This window comes from Manacus candei, unplaced genomic scaffold (genome assembly GCF_025592945.1).
Source record: "Manacus candei isolate 608988 ecotype Guabito, Panama unplaced genomic scaffold, ASM2559294v1 h1tg000009l, whole genome shotgun sequence".
Classification (NCBI taxonomy): Eukaryota; Metazoa; Chordata; class Aves; order Passeriformes; family Pipridae; genus Manacus; species Manacus candei.
Window position 1 is genome coordinate 5441552 of NW_026138057.1, and position 18146 is coordinate 5459697.

The 18146-nt window shown below is 42.2% G+C and overlaps 1 protein-coding gene across 2 annotated transcripts; it reads right to left on the bottom strand.

Annotated features, from left to right (window-relative positions):
* Positions 1–6293: 6293 nt before the first annotated feature.
* Positions 6294–16400, bottom strand: LOC127466204 (acyl-CoA (8-3)-desaturase-like). 2 transcript variants are annotated; one of them, XM_051776806.1, is made up of 12 exons: positions 15494–16397; positions 13633–13743; positions 12767–12964; positions 12304–12405; positions 12005–12133; positions 10845–10905; positions 9421–9497; positions 9003–9100; positions 8297–8393; positions 7754–7833; positions 6974–7099; positions 6294–6880 (listed from the first exon to the last, which is right to left on the bottom strand). In XM_051776806.1, the coding sequence occupies exons 1-12, from the start codon at positions 15740–15742 to the stop codon at positions 6829–6831; spliced, it is 1380 nt and encodes a 459-aa protein (XP_051632766.1). In that variant the 5' UTR covers positions 15743–16397; the 3' UTR covers positions 6294–6828. The 2 variants fall into 2 exon arrangements, with proteins under 2 accessions (XP_051632766.1, XP_051632767.1); XM_051776807.1 differs by lacking the exon at positions 6974–7099 and having other exon boundaries at positions 15494–16400.
* Between the last annotated feature and the right edge of the window lie 1746 nt (positions 16401–18146).

Here is an 18146-nt window from a genome sequence, read left to right on the forward strand (position 1 = left end):
TTTTGTTCCTAAATCCCTACTTTTTCTTTCCCAGGTAAGGAACTGTGTCTTGTTGTACATTGTGAAGTATCAGACCATGCCCATAAATTATCATTATTAATAAATTCTTCTGTAATTTAGAGTAGTTTAGTAATTAGGCTAAAATTTGGACGGTGTCAAGTTAAAAAAGAAAATCAAGCACCAGGGAATGAGGAACAGAGAGGAAACACCTTGTGCAGTGATGAGGAGACATGGAATGGGCTGGGTAGGTTGTATGTACCTTTTGCAGCTGCCTTTGTTCTGAAAACTCACATTTCAACTACACAGTTGTGCTTAAATAACCTGTGTTATGCTGCTAAACTGACCATGACGTGTGTCACACAGAAAACTTGGCTTTTTCAGAAGGTGCTGAGAGGGTTGGGCAACACTGGAAGAACAATAATGCTGTTTCTTCAAACAAATGAGACAACAAATCCATTTACAGCTACTTACTGTGAGAATTATCGACTGTTGACATGGCACAATCTCACTCGTGTTTTGATTTTGTGTTTTATTCAATTAAAATCAAACATTGCTTTGACAGGTTGTGTCACTACAATTTTCAGGGATCTATAGAGGAGAATTTCTCAGTGTTTTCTTATTACAGTTTTATTTCGGATGCTCATCTGTAACAGTGGAATTGATAATGAATTTGAAACTAATGTTTTGGAAATTACAGCTTCTTCAGGAGTTCTTCTCCTTCTCATGGGCCTTTATTCCTAGGTTGTTTTCCCTTTCCCAAAATGTTTGATCTGGAGTATCCAAAAAACCTGAGCAGATTCTCAAATCCTATTTGTTGAGGTGAGCTGTGCCAGGACATGAGTGAGTTCATGGGATTGCTACATGTTATCCAGGGAAGAAGGGTGAGCTAGGCTTGGATCAGACTGTTACTGTTTTAAATATATTGGAAAAAGGAAATCAGGACTTTCTTGAACCCAACTGGCTCATTGCCTGGTGGAAGCCATGAATGGAAATTGTCTCCTAAGCAGTGCATAGGTATCCATAACTTCAGCATCCATCAAACCAATCATGTTGATTTGCTAAATATTGTTATTCATCTTGGAGAAAAAGCCTGTTTGTTCTCTGGAGATCTGATACATAAATTCTCAGACAGGTGGATCTGTGAGTCACTGTTTTCTCACCAGATGTTTCCCTATGAGGGTGGTGAGGCCCTGGCACAGGTTGCCTGGAGAAGCTGTGGCTGCCCCATCCCTGAAAGTGTTTAAGGCCAGGTTGGACAGGGTTCTCTGTCCCTGGTTGCTGCAGGAGGTTGGTAGATGGCCCTTCTGTGACTTTTCTGCACTCTGAGTTTAGTTTGGTGTGGGGTTTGGGGCTTCAGAGCAGCCTTGCAGAAGGCAATCAGTCCAGAGAAATGTTGCATGTTCTGATCTCCTGTTGATAGTACATTATATGAAGATTTGCAGTGTGTGGTGAAGCTTGACCATTCCCCCCAGGCAATATTGTAGAACTTAAGCTGAAATTGTAGAACTTAAACTCAAAATTGTGGGGTCAGGACAAAGGTCATGACATGCAAATGTGGACTTGAGCATACCCTGGACTCTGTTGACATCAAGGGTGCAACCCAAGCAGTTGCCTAAGTCCATTTTGGACAGAACTGGAAAAGCACTAAGGCTCTATTTTGATGATTTGACATGAAATTAAGGCAGTTTTGCCAGATTTGTGGTTTATGTTTCAGTAATTGCAGGATCCTAACTTAGCTCTTGAATCCAACCTAAGAACTAAAGACTTTTAGTCTGTGCTGTACCATCTTCTCACAAACAGCTGTTTGAGGTACATACAAGTCTATCATGTTCCTGTTCTCTTCTGTGCCATATCAATGTACTTTTCCTGTGGAAGTTTCTCTCACATGAAAAATCCTGAGGTTTTCTCATTCAAAGTGATTTCAGTTGTGCAAATGGATCAGTCAGACCGAAGAATATTTCTGAAGAATCGCTGAGTTTGCAAAAGCTTGTAAAAGGGTGCACAGTTGCACACTCTGGGAAAGCAAATCAAGGCTGAACAATGAGGCAGTGGTGTAAAAATAACAGTTGAAGTATATCCTGATAGTTCCCTGTTAATGATGACACTTTTACAGCCTGGATTGCTGAGCAGAGCCTGGGATTTGGTTGTGTGATGAAAGCTTGGATTTTGTCACGCTGGAGTTCCACCCAAAGCCAAACTCCCACCCCAGAGCAACTGGAAATCTCCCTGAGGAGAGCTCTCAGGAGCTGGGCTGAAATTTATTTTTGTATCACTCACTGAAGCTTGGTAAACTGAGAGTTTTAATGCCTTTTTAATGAAAAAGATAAAATAATTTTACATTCTGGCTCCCAGACCAAAGTAGCTGAATCAAGGAGATCAAAGAAGACAACATCTTCATGATTTCTTATGAACCTCAGAAATTCACCTTGATCTTAATCCATTTCATTTAAATCTTTACAAGATTATAAAAGGCTTTTTGCTTAGTGGAATCTTATGATTCAAATACTGTAAATCTCTAATGGACTAAGTCAGAAAAAACCCTTGGTTTCCTGTTTCATAACGTGATAAAACAGAGAATGCTTTATATAGATTTGCTGTGTCAGTAAATGTCAACGTTTATTCTTTGCTCATTTCTCTCAAGTTTCCCCATTTTAAAACTTTGACCAGTATTGGGAACTTTGTTATTATTTTATTTTATTGTTTGTTTGTTTGTTTTCCCTAGTGCAATTATCCTCCTCTCTCTGATCGTTGATTCAGGATTGACACAGAAGTGGATGCACTTTCCTACAAATAACTGGGAAGCCAAACTATTGTATGATCCTATTTTCCACACTTAAGTCTTGGGAATCTTTGACCTTGTGCATGTATTTTGTAAGAATTATTGAGGAGAGATAGATGAGAAATTCTGTTTGCAGACCTAGTTGCAGCTGCAACACTCCCCAGATAGACTGAAAATAAAAAATGCCTTAAGCCAGCCTTCCCTGGGATGGGAGCTGGGCAAATTGGCAGCTTTAAGCCTGGCTTACAGGATGTGACTGGATTGCACTGGAAGTGTGTGAAAAAGTGGTAACTGAGCTCTTGTGGAAGTTGGTCTCTTACTCTGTACATGGACTGTGTTTGTGAGAAGCTCTCCGGGAGATGGAAACCACTGGAACACCTGACTCTAAATACTCATTTCTCTCTTCCCCTTTAGCTTGCTTTATTCCATCCACTGCAGTCACTTCGCCCTCATTGCCCACGTCCAGCCTTCTTTTTGCTTCCTCCTCGCTTTTAAAAAACTCAATTAAACATGTTTCTTCATCTTGGCATTGTCTTGATAGAACAGATCAAAGGAAAACATGCAAAATAAATTGCCTGTTTGGCCAAACATCCCCTTTTGTTGGGTGCTGGAGTGAAGGTTTGACCCTGCCCGAGCCAAGGGCTGCACGACCTGTTCCAACCACCTCTGCTCAGGCCCTTACATTACACAATACCAGCTCTGCCTAAAGGTGGAATCTTTAGCAGGAATTTAATGTATTTTGTCTCACTTGCATTTTCCCCTCTGATCTTTCTGTTATACCCCGTTAAATCAGGCAGTAATTCTGGTGTTATTTTTTGTGTAGCTTGAGTTGAGGGGGAACATCAATACTGATGTGTATGAAGGAGATAAAAGTATGTAGCTCTACTTAATCATAGCTCCTGTATTGTCTACAGGGTCTTAATGCTCTTGATTTTGTGGAGAGAATTTGGAAAAAACAAGAATGAAGGAATCTGCTCATTTTTCCTGCTTTACTTACTGCAGAGTGCAAGATGCTTTAAACACTCAGTACTTTGCCTAAACGCTACTCTTTATTTAGAGTTAAATAAGTTTCAAGCTTCTTTTAATAAATTATGCATCTGGTAGGTGTATATGTGCAAGTTTATGAGGGCTGCAGGATGAGCAGTAGTTTCAACACTTCCATGAAATAAACATGGTGATTATACTATAAAAATTTTGGCTAAGATCTGTCAACATTTGAATTGACACAGCTGTTTGTTAAAATAGTCAAGATTTTTTAAAATTATTTGCTATTCAGCTTTACAACACAGAAAATAAAGTGCTTATTTCATTTATTTAGATTTATTTAGTATGTCTGTTAATGTGAGGTGTTGTATGCAAAATGAAATTTTTAATGCACGTTGTTGTTTCTTAAAACAGGGCCCTTTTCCAGAGAGATTTTATTGGAAAAATACTTCACTTTGAATTTAAACTTTCACTATTATTTCCAGGGGAAACTTGTCTCTCCTGAACCTCTGATTCCAAGATAAGACCATTGGAAAAGAACAGAATTTACCTTTCAGAGTTGCAGGAATCAAGGGTATATTTTAGAATAAGTCAGTTAATATTTTGTGTTATTATATTACTGTTCTTCCCATTTGGAGAAGATGCTTTAGTGGTGATGCTTATTTTACTTTCACTCTGTTTCCATGTACCATAACTGTTTTACGTAAGAAGTTTTTTTGTGGTTTTTTGTTTGTTTGTTTATGCTTTTCTGCGGTTGTATAACTAATTTGTATGTGTTCCCTACCTTCTCTGTAAAATCTCACCCAGCTATCAAATATTTTCCTGAGGGAATGCTGGCAGCCTTTCCTCTGGGGCTGATTCTGATAGGATTGGTCAAAGATAATCGGCAACTCCTATTTGCTCTGGCATTGATCCATATTGCTTAGGCTTTATTCCATGTTTATCCACAGCCCTTCACCTCAGTCTTGCTCAACTTTCTTACACACCTTTCCTCATTTGTGCTAAAAACATTTATGGCTCTCTTTTTTAAATTGCGTTCTGACTTGCAGGGTCCTGACTGCAAGTTGCACCAAGAGCCCAATGATGTCAAAGGTCCAAAAATCAAATAAGGATCTTCAAAATCAGGCTTTTCATCTACCCAATAAATTTTCAAAGACTACTTAAGGTAATTTTGAAAGGCTTTTTAAAGTAGTGGAAATGAGTTTGTGAGTAACTGATCGTTTGACTCATTTACACAGAATTTTGGGGAATTGCTGCTTTTACTCCCATAGGTCAGTTAGGAGTTAGACTTTTAGCTGTTAACCCCTAACCATAATTGCACATTTTCCAAGGCAGAAAATGGTTTAATAGCAAATCTTTTACATGTTCTGGCTGCCTGTGCAGGGGTTAAAGGTTTTTAAGTAGAAGCCAGTGCTGAGCATGGTACATGTAATTCAGTCATTGCACAAACAACACAAAGTCCATTCATTGTATCAGCAGAGGCTTTTTTATATCTTACTTTTTACCTTCTGAGATTTCTATTTATATTAACTTTACATTATTCTCAAAAGTGGTTGTAACTGCTGGTACTCAGCTTTTGTTGTTCCCACAGTCCCCTTTCCAAAAGCTGGTCTTTTATTTCAGGGTCTCAGTACTGTGGAACTCAATTTAGACAAAGATCATGCTCTCTTACTAATGGAAAGATATTACCTCCTCTCAGGGGTGATTCAAGCACCTGGATCAGCCTCTTTCCCTGACTCACCTTTTGCCTGGCATAGCCAAAATCTGAGTCCACTCAGGTAATTCCATTTACCCTTGAACTCTCAAAACTGCTTTAACAAGCTTGACCTTAATAAGCTTTGACACACAAAAATCCATGTCTCCCTTAAGGCCTTGAGTCTGGGTCCTGTACTTTTATTCCCTTATGGTATATGGCCTTTTCCTAAGTCCAGCTGGCTGAGGCTGCTTTAGAAAGGAGCCAGGGTCTAGTCTTGGATTAAGACCAGCTTTGCATCACGACCAGTTCACGTGGCTGCTGTTCCTGCAAGCCAGACTTGCATAAGCAACTATCTAACTCTCCCCTTTTCCCTGCTTGCTTGTCCCACCTTCCTCACCTGATTTTATTTGTAATCCAAACTCTCAGCTGGGAAGGGCAGCTCTCTGACCCCCAAAACATCCCAGAGTGCTTAGAAACACAATGTGACTTTCTGAATAACCTCCAAAAATTAGTTGTGTTTGCAAAGCCTTGGAACTGAGGCTTCTCAGCCTTGCTCAGTCTGATATTTTACCTGCAACTTTTTATTTGGTTTAGCTGCAACAGCAACTTTTCTCTTTGACCAAAGGTCTATAGATAACTTATTTTACTTTTGGTTTATCTTTCTGTAGTATGATCTTTACATGGATAGCAGTACCAAGCAGTAAAATAAGAAATAGCTGTCTCTTAATATATAGAATTGGTATAATAGTAGCAGCTTTGAGAAGTGAAGACAAAGAATGTGGCTTGAAAGAGTACAAGGCATTAAGTGTTTGAGAACAGTAATGGAAACACATTTACATTTATTTATTAATTTGTCAATTAATTGTTTTTTACATTTATTTATTCAACTGTGATCTGTAGTTTGTTATAACTTATTATGATTTAACCACGTTGCTGGAACAAATTCAAATTGCAATTTCAAGTAACTTCAAATAGGCAAATATTGTATTAAACATTAAACCTTCTACATGAGGAGAACCTAAGGAAACATGGTCAGAGGACTCTGACATGAAGTGAGGTGTGTGCATCTGCACCAGATGACTTGAGCCTGTGCTCAGACTCAGAAATGCTCAGACATATTTAGCAAAGAGCTTCTCCCTGTTCTAACAATTCACCTTCTGCTTGCCCTCCCCACTCTTAGCAGATCTGAACCAAAACCCCAGGAAAGACCAGAAGTAAAATTCAGGCGGCTTCATCCCTATTGGAATGGTAATCCTTCAGTTCTTATTCATTCTCTTCTGCTAGAGAGTCCCTTGTGGTCCCTGCTCCTCAGCTCTGCTGGGAATGCAGACATGGCAGGTTCTGAATGGCACCACCAATCCTTGGCTTCTTATTTGTGCAGGTAGGCGTCGAGCCAGAGCTCTCCTGAGCTTTTCAGGGAACTGGGAGAGGGAGAGAGAGGACACATTGCTTAGAGGAGTGTCAGTGAGGGCCTCCTCCTGCAATCCTTCTGCCTTTTTGTGTGCTTCACTTACTGCACGATGTCTGCAAAGGCTGTGAGCAGGGGCTTGCACTGATACTCCAGACCATGCTTGGCACACAGGGACTTCACCAGAGGGGCCACCTTCCAGTAGTTGTGTCTTGGCATTGTGGGGAACAGGCTGTGAACATGAGACAGGCAGGTTCTCTTCCAGTGCTCCATGAGAAATCCTGCCTTTCTCATGTCCACATCCATTCATACTTCTCAGGAATCACCCAGCTCGCACTGAGCAGGGTCTGTAGCTGCTCCCAGCTCTTCTTTCTTTTATGACTTATATGACTTTTCCTGCTTTTCCCCCTCTTTTTTTCCCCCCAGTTTGTCTCTAGCGTCTTCAAAACAATGTTTCTCCGAATTAAGTGCTGCTTATAGAAGAAACTACTTTCCCCCTGCCCTCTTTCCAGAATTAACCACCTTTGTAGCACAGAGAAGGAGGTGAGCCCATCCTTCTCATTCTCTAAAGTAACAGCATAAATAGTCAACATAAGTGGGCTTAACTACTGTGGCACAGTATAAACAGGTGATGTAACATGGATATTTTCCCTAATCCTTACAAGCTACTACTTGAGATAGACCGTGTTGCTGCCCATGTTCCATTTTCACTTGTCATCCCTGTGATTTTCTTTAGGGGTTTCAGTCTTTTTACAGACAAACTCATTGGTGCCCCACAACTATTTGTAGAATTCAGAGCAAAGAAGAGAAGGGAAAAGAAAGAGAAATAAAAAATAGTTTTAAATAAAAGGAGGGAAGAAAATTCTCTCTTTGTGTGTGCACTCACTGATGTTCAATCTGGAAGTTCAGATGCCCAGTGAACCAGTCATTGAAAAGTGACTGCTCAACATTGCACGTTGCCTGGAGCTAGAGGAGGGCAAAGAAAAGCAAAGTTAGTCCAGCTTAGTAACTGCAGCCTTTCTCATCTCTCTGAAGAGCACAGTGCACTGTGCTGCTCTGCTCTGTTGTTTTCTTTTAGCCTTAGCTGAGCTACCTCCAGCCAGGGATCATAACCATCCTGCAGCTTTGTCAGCCAGCAGATGTACAGACTGGCTAAACTGGACCATGGTAAAGCTAGGAGTTGGGTCTTGCAGAAAGTGAGGTGTGTTTAGGAACTGGAGCAGGGACCTGGGTTTGAGTTTAGATTGCCCATGAGTGTGTCATTGCTGTGCTCCTTTACCATTTCCATAAGTGAATCCATTACCCTGCTAACCTTCCCTGCCCAGTTGCCAGCAGGTTTCACCCCCAATGCCATAGGAGTCTTGCTTATCTTATGGTTAAAATTTGTACCTGTATGGCCACAATCCTTAAGAATAGAAAAATATTTTACCTGCGTAGACACCCAGTCCAGGTTCTTGTCGTAGTAAATATCCATAGGGATGTGGTTCATCTGGGAAACCCAGACAAACCAGCTGCTCTCCAGCATCCTGTGCAATCAGACCAGAGGGCAGAATCCAGCGTCAGGTGGGAGGGTTAGTGATGAGCCATTAAATAACAGCATAGCCAGACTCACAAAGACATGGCTGAACACCAGCCTTGCTAATCCAGCACCTGGAAGAACTTCCAAAACCTGGAAGTTTCATACTTCCTTTTGAAACTCATGATTATTTAATGTGTTTTAACACTGACATAGCTTGTGTGCAGCTTGTTTTATCTGCAGCCAAGGACCAAACTGATTAAAATCAGTGAGATGGTCCAAGTGGAGAGTGTGTTGTCCATTCAAACCTGGGTATTTGCAAGCCCAGACTAAGCTGTTTTAGTTAAATGTTCTCTTAACCAATAGAAGACCCAACACCCAAAGCACTGAATGTATTTCTCAATTTGGTCAGCACCCAGTGAAGTCTCTTTGCTGCCACAGCAACCTAAAACTTGCCCTGGCAATTGAGCAGATGAGTGTTAGTTTAACTTTATGGAATTAAAACACTAAGCAAAAAATGAGGTGGTTAAGGGAGAATGTGGTAAGATAAGCAGAAGCAGACAAAGGCAGGCAGGTACAGATGGAAAGAATGTCTAGAGGAAAGCTAAAGAGACATCACCTGAATATAAAATAATATGCCAGGACACTCTTTATTTCTAATAATGATCCATAAATATAAAAGAATCTGATATAGAAGGTCATCATCCAGGCCAAGTCCTACCAAAAACAGAGACAACAAGAAAAGGAAAAAAAAAAATTGAATTACTTTTCCTTAAGTCTTTCTAATCTTCATTTATATGTGTAAGAGAATAATTTACATTCAGCTTTTGTAGTTTTGGGGTTTTTTTCTGAATGGTATAATCTGAAGAAATTCAAGTTAACACAAGTTAATAATAATTTTTATGGCTTGTATAAGAGATGAATCTGAGCCTTCACACCCAGTAAGGAGATTTTTATAGGCACAGCTTTTCCACAGAGCTCAGAAGATTGAAGGCCCCCAGCTGACCCCCTTTTGTCACACAAGGAGCAGTACTTACCACCCAATACCTTTTTGTGTAAGCAATGTAGAACGTATGCCAGTGGAAGTAGGTGGGAAACAGGAGTGGAGGAAGAGCTGTAGGGGAAAATCCATTATCATTGGGAATGTCATGGACTGAATGACTGGATCTGTCCACTGATCTGGTGGTGCTTACAAACCTCAGACTTCATTTTAGGCTTTTAGCTGGGGAACAGCCACAAGTGAGTATTTTGAGAAGTGGTTTCCAAAGCCCAAAGCTTATCTGGCTCCCCATTCTGCTGTACAAAGCAGGGAACAATGAGAATACACATGAAATCCCTCACCTACCAGGGATTTGGGGTTGGAGAATTAAAATATCAACCTTCCAAACAGACATCTCACTTGCAAAGAAAAACCCACAAAAACCCCACAGACTATTATTTAAATTTGAAAAGTACTGAAGGATGTGGTGTGATATCATAACCCAGAGCCTCTGTGGAGGATGTGGGAGATCAGAGATACGATCTCCTTCCTCAACCAGGCATCTTGGAATTGTATATCTGAGATATTCACACCTGAACTAACCCTGCTGTTTCTGTTAGCCAGAAGAGAGAGACCTGATGCTGCTGGGAGCAGTTCTTGCCTTCTTCAGAGGTTAAGGGTAAAAAAATAGGTGAAATTAGTCAAATCAAAGTGTCCATTTCTGCTGGGTTTTATGGTTCAAATTCATACTGTCCATTTTCAAGCAAGAAGGAAACTTCAGACTATTCTGGAGAGAGGCAAAAGTTGATTATCACCTTGTCCCATGTTGAAATTGAGCTGCTTTGCAAAAGGAATAAAGCTTCATAAAGCTTCACTAGGGTGGGAAGAAGAGGGAAGAAGGACTGAGCCTGGAGATCAGGGCACCGATGGGAGAAATTCTGAGTTTTTCCCTCTCCTCTCTTTATATAGTTTATTAACCCTCATTATACAGCTCCCAAACAGCCCCTGGAGCCTCATCTCAACTTCCTTAATTAGGGAGTTAAGAGACTTTCTCCTTTTCTCTGTCCAAACAGCTGTATGTTTATTATTGCAAAGCCATACAATTTTAAGATGACCTGGTATAAGGATACCCTCCTACTTTTTCTACTCTGGAACAAACAACATTTGGCTAAAAATTCTCAAACCAAATCAATGTGTTTCAAGTCAAAAAGGGCACAGAAACCTGATCTCACACAGATAAGATAATTCAGGCTGGAAAGGACCTGAGGATCTTGGAGCAGCACCAGCTCTGAGGTCAGACCATTTGCTTGGGGTTTGATCCAGTCAAGTCTTCAGCTGTTCCAAAAACTAGGTTATTATGTTCTTTTATTGTGCTCTTTGACACAGGTACCTTCATTCTGCTGAATTTCTACAGGTCAAAAGTAGAATCTGCAAGCTCCATTAATACCCCTCATGGTATTGCAGGAGAATGGAGATACTCACTGATGAAGAAGTATTTGTGTTGGTGATTGTAGGGCATGTACTTCTTCTTTTTGATCCCAAGCTGTGAAAACAACCCAGAAAAACAAATTACTGAGTGGCAACTAGGAAATTTGCACAGCTAACTTGCTCTTTTCCATTTATTTTCCAGAGGCACGTTCTTGCAGACTTCCCACAAGCCTCATTCCTTCTGTCTCCCTCCTATTAGTTTACAAATATAATATTGTCTATAAACCCTCATTGCATTAATGTAGGGATTTGATGCCTTTATCCATTAAGAGATGGCATGATCTGCAAGTTATGGTAAAAAGAACATTGAGCATGGACAGAGGTGAATTTTAGCTGATGAATTTATTGGTTTTACATTCTTGCCACATTCATAATTAATTTTGTGAGGAATTAGATATTTCAAGCCTAAATTGTATTATCAGTCAAAAATAGTTATATGTATTTCCTCTCATTTCCCCTCCTACTGTCTTCTGTGATTTTATGCACTTAAGTGACAGCTTCATGACGGCAAAGGTCTGCCAAGGAGAAAAATATTTTACTGCTGTAGCTGCTGTGACAGGGATTCAAGAACTGATGCAGATTTATAGCAAAAAGGGTTCAGCACTCTTAGGTTGTCACTTCTGGAAGTGTCCAAGCACATCCTGTACGGTCAAATGACTTCTGCCCCACTAGAGCTACAGGAACAGCCCTGAGTTATTAACTCCTGCTGTTCCTATCACAGCAAGGCTTCTGCCTTCTGGCAGACACAGCCATGCCCAAGGCACTTGTATCTCTGAGCCTCTAACATTAATATAAATAGTAATATAAATATAATATAAAAAAGACCAACTGCAGACATGCTTTATATTAATGTTTACAGGTTATCTAATAATCATAAATTACTGAGTCGGTGTTCCAGGTTGTTAAGTTTCTATAACCATTAACAGTCCTTTTGCTGGTGGATTTTTCACCCTATGTGTGATGCACGTACATCATGTCTAATTTATTTACAACTTGTCAGCTGTTTAAGATATTCTTAAAGGGATTTAATGTGAACTATGAAGAAAGTAGACCCAATCTTTTTGCAGAAACTGCCATCACATCTCACTTTTAGATCTTTATGGTCCAGCATGGTTTTGTTGACTGAGGTGTTCTTCCCACACACACACACTGACCTCCACTGAGAGTTTCTTCCCCAAAGTGAACAGGAAAGGGTGCATATCGATGTCAGGGTCTTTATGGAAGCAGTTGGGTTTGGAGTGGTGCTGGGAGTGCAGAAGAGTCCACCAATTGGCTGATGCCCCCTTTTTAAATGAAGAACAAAGTGTGAAAAGTATGATGCTTTCAGAGCCAGATTCTCCACAGTTCCCCACTTCCCCCAGTGCTGAACAGAATCCCCCACAGAGTCTTCAGAATGCACATTTTTACAGGAAAACCATCCAATCTCAGCAGTTTTCCAGGGTCAGGTACTTACAATCAAGTGGCACATCACAAACTTGTGCAGCAAGTGGTTCCACTTGGTCTTCCTGAATACTGAAAGGTGTCCTAAATCATGTTGTAGCCACGAAGCCTGGACCTGGAAGAGGAAAAAGAAAACTTTGGGAGGGAAGAAGACCAGGATGGTGCCACATCCATCCTTTGCTTTGAAATGCCCAGATTTACTTCTCTGACAGCGCTCCAAAGTCACCATCAGAAAGGGACTATGAAATCCTGATGCTCTTAAGGCCTTCCCCAGAATATATCTCACCGAAAGGATGCCAGACTAAGTTTAGTGGGAGCCCCCCACATGCAGAATTTCTTATTTATATCCATATAGTTGTTGTCTTCTTATGACAAAGGAGGACTTGTGCCAAGTCAGGAAATGAAGGACTAGGAAATGTAAGTGGATGAAAGGTGATGGAAGTCCTTGTGCACATTCTGTGGGCTCCGTTGCTTACCTGGGAAATTGTCAACACGAGCAGGGAGACAACAAAGGGCATTAAGGATGTCCCAAAGTAGAAGAGAATGAGCCAGGCAGCAGAATCCAGCAGCAGGATGTGAGCGAGGTGCAGGAAGAAGAAAAGCTGATTTGGCTCCATAAGTCCCGTTTTCTCAACAGTATCACGCAATTCCCGGAAATCTTTCACCAGCATTTCCTGGGGAAAGCACCAGGGTTATACATTCTCTGGTTTTAGATGGCACTGCAGCCTCATAACCCAAAAAACAATTGAGGAAAGAAAGAGCAAAGGCTCTGGCTAAAAGGGCAAGACTTGGGCTTGCACACAAATAAACTATTCACGGCTCTCTTACAGATTCTCTGTGTCTTTGCCAAGGTGCACAGAGCAAAGAAGCCATCCCAATTTCTGCACCCCCAGCCCCTAAGGCTAATCTTTGGTGCTCCTTCCATCATCTCCTTGGCAGGGGGAGAGTAGCACAGTAGCTCAGGTGGAGGTTGTGTGTAGTAGAATTGTAGTTTATATGCATGAGCTTCACATGCCACCTTGTGGTAGGTCTTCGGATTAAATCATTCCTCTTAATTTACATCGTCATTTTACCCTTCCCAGGATTAACAGAGAGTTAAACTCCTCTATTAAAAATCTGCACCTCCAGCCCAGCTGGCCCCCAGCTAAACAGGAGTTACTGTGATAAGAAAAAAATAATCTTCAGGAATCTCATTCTCAACCACAGATTGTGGATTTAATCTAATATTCATCTGTGGTTTCTAAGTGGTAGCACAAAAATTGGGAAGATACAGAAGAACAAGGCCTAATCTCAGAGTATCTTTTTAATCTGTCTTTGATCTGGTTTTTGAGGACAGACTTACATTTTTAGTGGGCTCAATACTGGGTTGGTCTGGTGCCAGCTCCCCAATCTGCAGTGGCTTCAAGTACTTGCTCACCAGCACCTTGTCTACATGGAATGCCACAAAGGCATCCTGCAAATGCACGAGAGTAAAGAAAGAGGTAAGAAAACCAAATTCCAGGTGACAAACCCCAACCTGCTGTGCAGACATTCCCTGTGGAGGAACCACAATAGCAAAGATCATTTATCTTCCTAATTCATCAAGCTTTTGTGGCCTTTGCCTTCCTGTGTTTATCCTAAGCTCTTGAATGAGATCTTATTTCAGAAAAGGGCTCATATCCACTATTGCAATTAATGCAGGTGTACAGGCTTCACAATACAAAATTAAATGAATCTCCACCATATGCCTAAATCAGTCTTGTGCAGTGTCACCCTGACTAATATTGTGGCATTAATTATCCTCATTTTACCATCCCTCATGTTTCTTTGCTAACTGAGCCCCTTCTGTGTTTTTCATCCTCTCCTGAGTTGCTACCTTTCCTGGCTTTCGGCTCTTGATTCAAATCTTCCAGTCAACAAAGATAATTTCTTAATTTTTTCCTGAGCCTCAAACATCCGTTATATGTGGAAAATCAGGAACTATTTGTCTGGGGATTTTTTTTTTCTTTTAAAATACGCAGCAAAGAAGCAATCACATTTGTCACATCTTTGTCTAGATGTTAATTTACCACTATTTTCTACTCCTGCACATACTAAAAGGCAAGAACTCCAAGGAATTTCCTGAATGGTTCTGTGTGTGTTTACCACAAGTTTCCATGGCATTAAACGAACAAGACAAGGAAACCTGATGAGCAGAAGTCTTTTTACCCACGCACCAACTCCCATCCTTGGACACCTCTTAACTGGCTACTTCTTTTCATTTTGTTCATCCCAAAGGTCAGAAGGACCACAAGCAATAACTACAGAAGCTTTTCCGGATGCCAGCCTGGAAAAGCACTGCTGTCTTTGCTTTCCCTCCAGCTTATGCTGGGGGGCATTTAGGAGGGATAGAATTTAGGAAGGGTGTTTCTGGAAGCAGCTCCTGTGGCAGCTTTCTCACCTTACCCTGGCTGTGAGCAATCACTGCAGCTCACAGTAGTTGCACAAGCAAGATCAGGAGATAAAAGTAATCCTAAAGGTTTAAGAATTGTAGAACTAGATAAAACTAGACCAGGTTTCTCAGAGTCCTGGCCTTGAACACTTCAGAGATGGGGCAGCCACAGCTTCTCTGGGCAACCTGTGCCAGGGCCTCACCATCCTCAAAGTAAAAATTCTTCCTTACATCTAATCTAAGTCTACTCTCTTTTAGTTTAAAGCTATTCCTCTTTGTCCTGTCACTCCAGGCCCTTGTCCAAAGCCCCTTCCCAGCTCTCTTGGAACCCCTTTAGGACTGGAAGAGGCTTTAAGGTCTCCCTGGATCCTTCTCTTCTTCAGGCTGAGCACTGCCGGCTCTCCCAGCCTGTTTCCATAGCAGAGCTGCTCCAGCCCTCGGAGCATCTCCATGTCCTCCTGAGAACCCGTTCCAGTACCTGAAGGGGCTCCAAGAGAGTTGGGGAGGGACTTTGGACAAGGGCCTGGAGGGATGGGACAAAGGGGGAACGGCTTTAAAGTAAAAGAGTCTCGACTTGGATCGATGCCGTTCCCCCGAGGGCTGTCTCTCCTCGTTTTTGCGTGTCCACAGCACGGGGCTGGAGAGGCTCCCACGGGGCAGTGACGCTTCATTCCCCCGACCCTGCCCCATGCCCTGAGCACCCCTGCATCCCGCAGTGGCCCCCCCAGGCCCTCCCTGCTCGGCCCCCGCATCCCGGGCGCTCCCGGCCCGTCCATGTCCCGGCGCCCCTCACCGTGGCGTCCTGCCCGGCGTGGCTGACGAGCAGCCGGGCCCCTCCCGGGTGCCTCCGGCAGAAGTGGCTGATGTCGTACACCTTCCTGTGGATCACCAGCCAGCGCTCCTGCGGGGCCGGCCCCCGCCCGTTCCGCTGCCCGATCTCCTCCCAGGTGAAGCGCCGCAGCCCCGCGGTGTCCCCATCCCCGTCCCTATCCCCGTCGCCATCCCTATCCTGCACCGCCCCGCCAACCCCCAGCCCTGTCATCCTCCCTCCTTCCCTCCTCCCTCCCGTCCCTCCAGCCCGGCATCCCGCTCCGCCGTGGCATTTAAGGGTGGGATCCGCCCCGGCCCTCCCGCACCCCCTGCCCCGCCTTTCCCCAGCTTCTCCAGGAGCTCTGACTGCTCCGAGTTGGGTTTGTCCCCAAAACGTCGCCCTTTCCCTGCCCCGGTTCTGCACCTCCAGAGCATCCCCAGCATCCAAAGCCCTGCAGTACCTATAGGTGGGGGGTACCTGACTACTTGAGGGGGAGAGGTCTCAACAAGCTCATCCTGTTCCCAGGACTGGCTCAGACAGGGAAGACTTCCCTTCAAATACACCCCTGATTAACCAGAAATGTGATATTACTCTGCAGTTTAGCTTTGATGTTACAGTCCCTGAAACCCTTGGATGAAACATGAATTAAGCACATTCTTATGCACAGTTAAAAAAATCCCAACCAAAACACACCAATTTCAAGGAAACTCAGTATTATATTTAGCACCTGATGAAACCCAGTATTTCTCTATTTCCAGTTCTCCAGCACTCACAGCAAAAAGGGAGCAGAGAGCAGGGGGTTCCACGGAGCAGTAATAATCCTTGGAGCTTGCACTGGATGCTTCTGTCACCTGGGATAAACCTGGGATGGCACACACTGAATGTTGTACCAGATTCTGATGGGAGATTGTGAAACTGCTTTTTTTTAACCCCCTCCGTGCCCCTTTCTTGTTTGTAAAATTATAAGTAAACTATTAACTTGGGGACTCCAAGAAATGAGTACTAATTGCAAAACAACACTTGGTTCTACTTTTCCTATATTCCTAAACAGTCACAGCATCTACATAATCTTCTGTTTTCAAAACAGACCACAATCTTGAAAATATAAAGCTGTGATTGAGTCGATGATTTCTTTGTTCCATAGAAAACCACATGTTAAAACCCACATCAGCAGCAACCCAGATGGAGGAGCCCACAATTAGGACAGAGTTTTCAAAGTGTGTGATCAAAGCTGGAGTTAGTTTATCTGAGTTACTGTCTTTGATGATTAGTTTGAATTAATTCCTTTACATTTATAACATTTCTCACACATCTGTTTGCCTTTTTTTTCCTCAGTGCTCATTTGCTCTTGAGTCTGCTTGGGCTGGTAAAGCTCTCACTCAGTAATGATTCTGCAGTTTAGATTTCAAGTAAGAAATGCTGATGCAAAGAACCAAGAGAAATCTCATCTAATTATCACAATTAAATTGTTTACACAGTGTTTATGGCTCCTCCCCTTTATAGGAAGATGTGAAAGTCCTAAAGCTGGTTTCTCAACACAGCTCCCAAAGTCAGCCAGTGCAATAAGATGCCTTAAAAAAAGGTTTAATAGCTTCTATCATCAAACTGTTTCTTTGCTTCTCCCCTGTAGGCAGTCAGGAAGCACATTTTCCTTCTCGTTCCTGGGCTTTGGCATCCCTTTAGGGTCACATTTGGTACTTTTTATAGAATATGTTTTTATAACATTTGAGGTAAGCCACCTCCTGCCCACCAGCATGCACCTTTGGAAGGGCAGCACAACTTGTTCCTTTTAGCTGCCCTCCTACACTGAATACTCAATTTTGAATACCCAGCAGAAAAGGAGGAAGGATTCAGCCCCTCCTTGGCCTGTGTTCATACCTCCTTAGCTACTTCATAGAATCATTAAGGTTAGAAAAGACTTCAAGACCATCAAGTCCAACCTTTCTCTGATCCTAAAATCCTGCACGAAGGTAAAAAGCTCCAGTGACATCACTGAGAGATTTCCGTGTTTTTCCCCACCTCTCCAAGTGGAGATGGAGTGTTTTTCTCGATGGCCAGGACAATCTAACAGCCCTTCATTAATCTGCTCCACAGCTCTTGCATTAAGTCCAGCTACTCACTTTTCTACTGGAACCCCACATTTAGCTAAACTCGAGCATTTCCAGTATTGCAAGCACTGGTGTTTTGCAATCTGTCTTTTCACAATCAAGATCTCAGCTGCTAAAAAGATAACTATCAAATTCTGACTTGACATCTACCTGATATCCACTTGTTCTCTCACACATCCCACGTTTTTATGCTCTAATCCATTTTTCTTCTCCTTGCAGCAGGGTGAAGTGGGCCAAACCTGCATGATGGTTCCTTCTTAAACATTTGTCTTAATAAATATGTCATCAAGCCTAAATTAAAAAACCTAGATATTTGGGGCAAGGCTAAATGGATCTTCTGTGCAGGTTAAAATCTGATTTTTCCAAACTGAGCTGTTACACCTCCTAAGTGATTAATACATTTGCTGCTTTTTTCACTGTAACTCAGTAAAATCTTTTTAATGGGTTCATCTTTCATTACAGTTTATGGGCAGCAGTAACAGCCTCAGTAAAAGGTGATTCTGTGACTTCCAACAACATAAGAAACC

Excerpts from the sequence above, each read along its gene's own strand:
- LOC127466204 (XM_051776806.1), bottom strand. The coding sequence starts at position 15,742 with ATGACAGGGCTGGGGGTTGGCGGGGCGGTGCAGGATAGGGATGGCGAC. Across the intron at positions 13,744-15,493 it reads ACGCCGGGCAGGACGCCACG|GATGCCTTTGTGGCATTCCA; the intron begins GTGAGGGGCGCC and ends GTGCATTTGCAG. Across the intron at positions 7,834-8,296 it reads TGGACTGGGTGTCTACGCAG|CTCCAGGCAACGTGCAATGT; the intron begins GTAAAATATTTT and ends GCCCTCCTCTAG.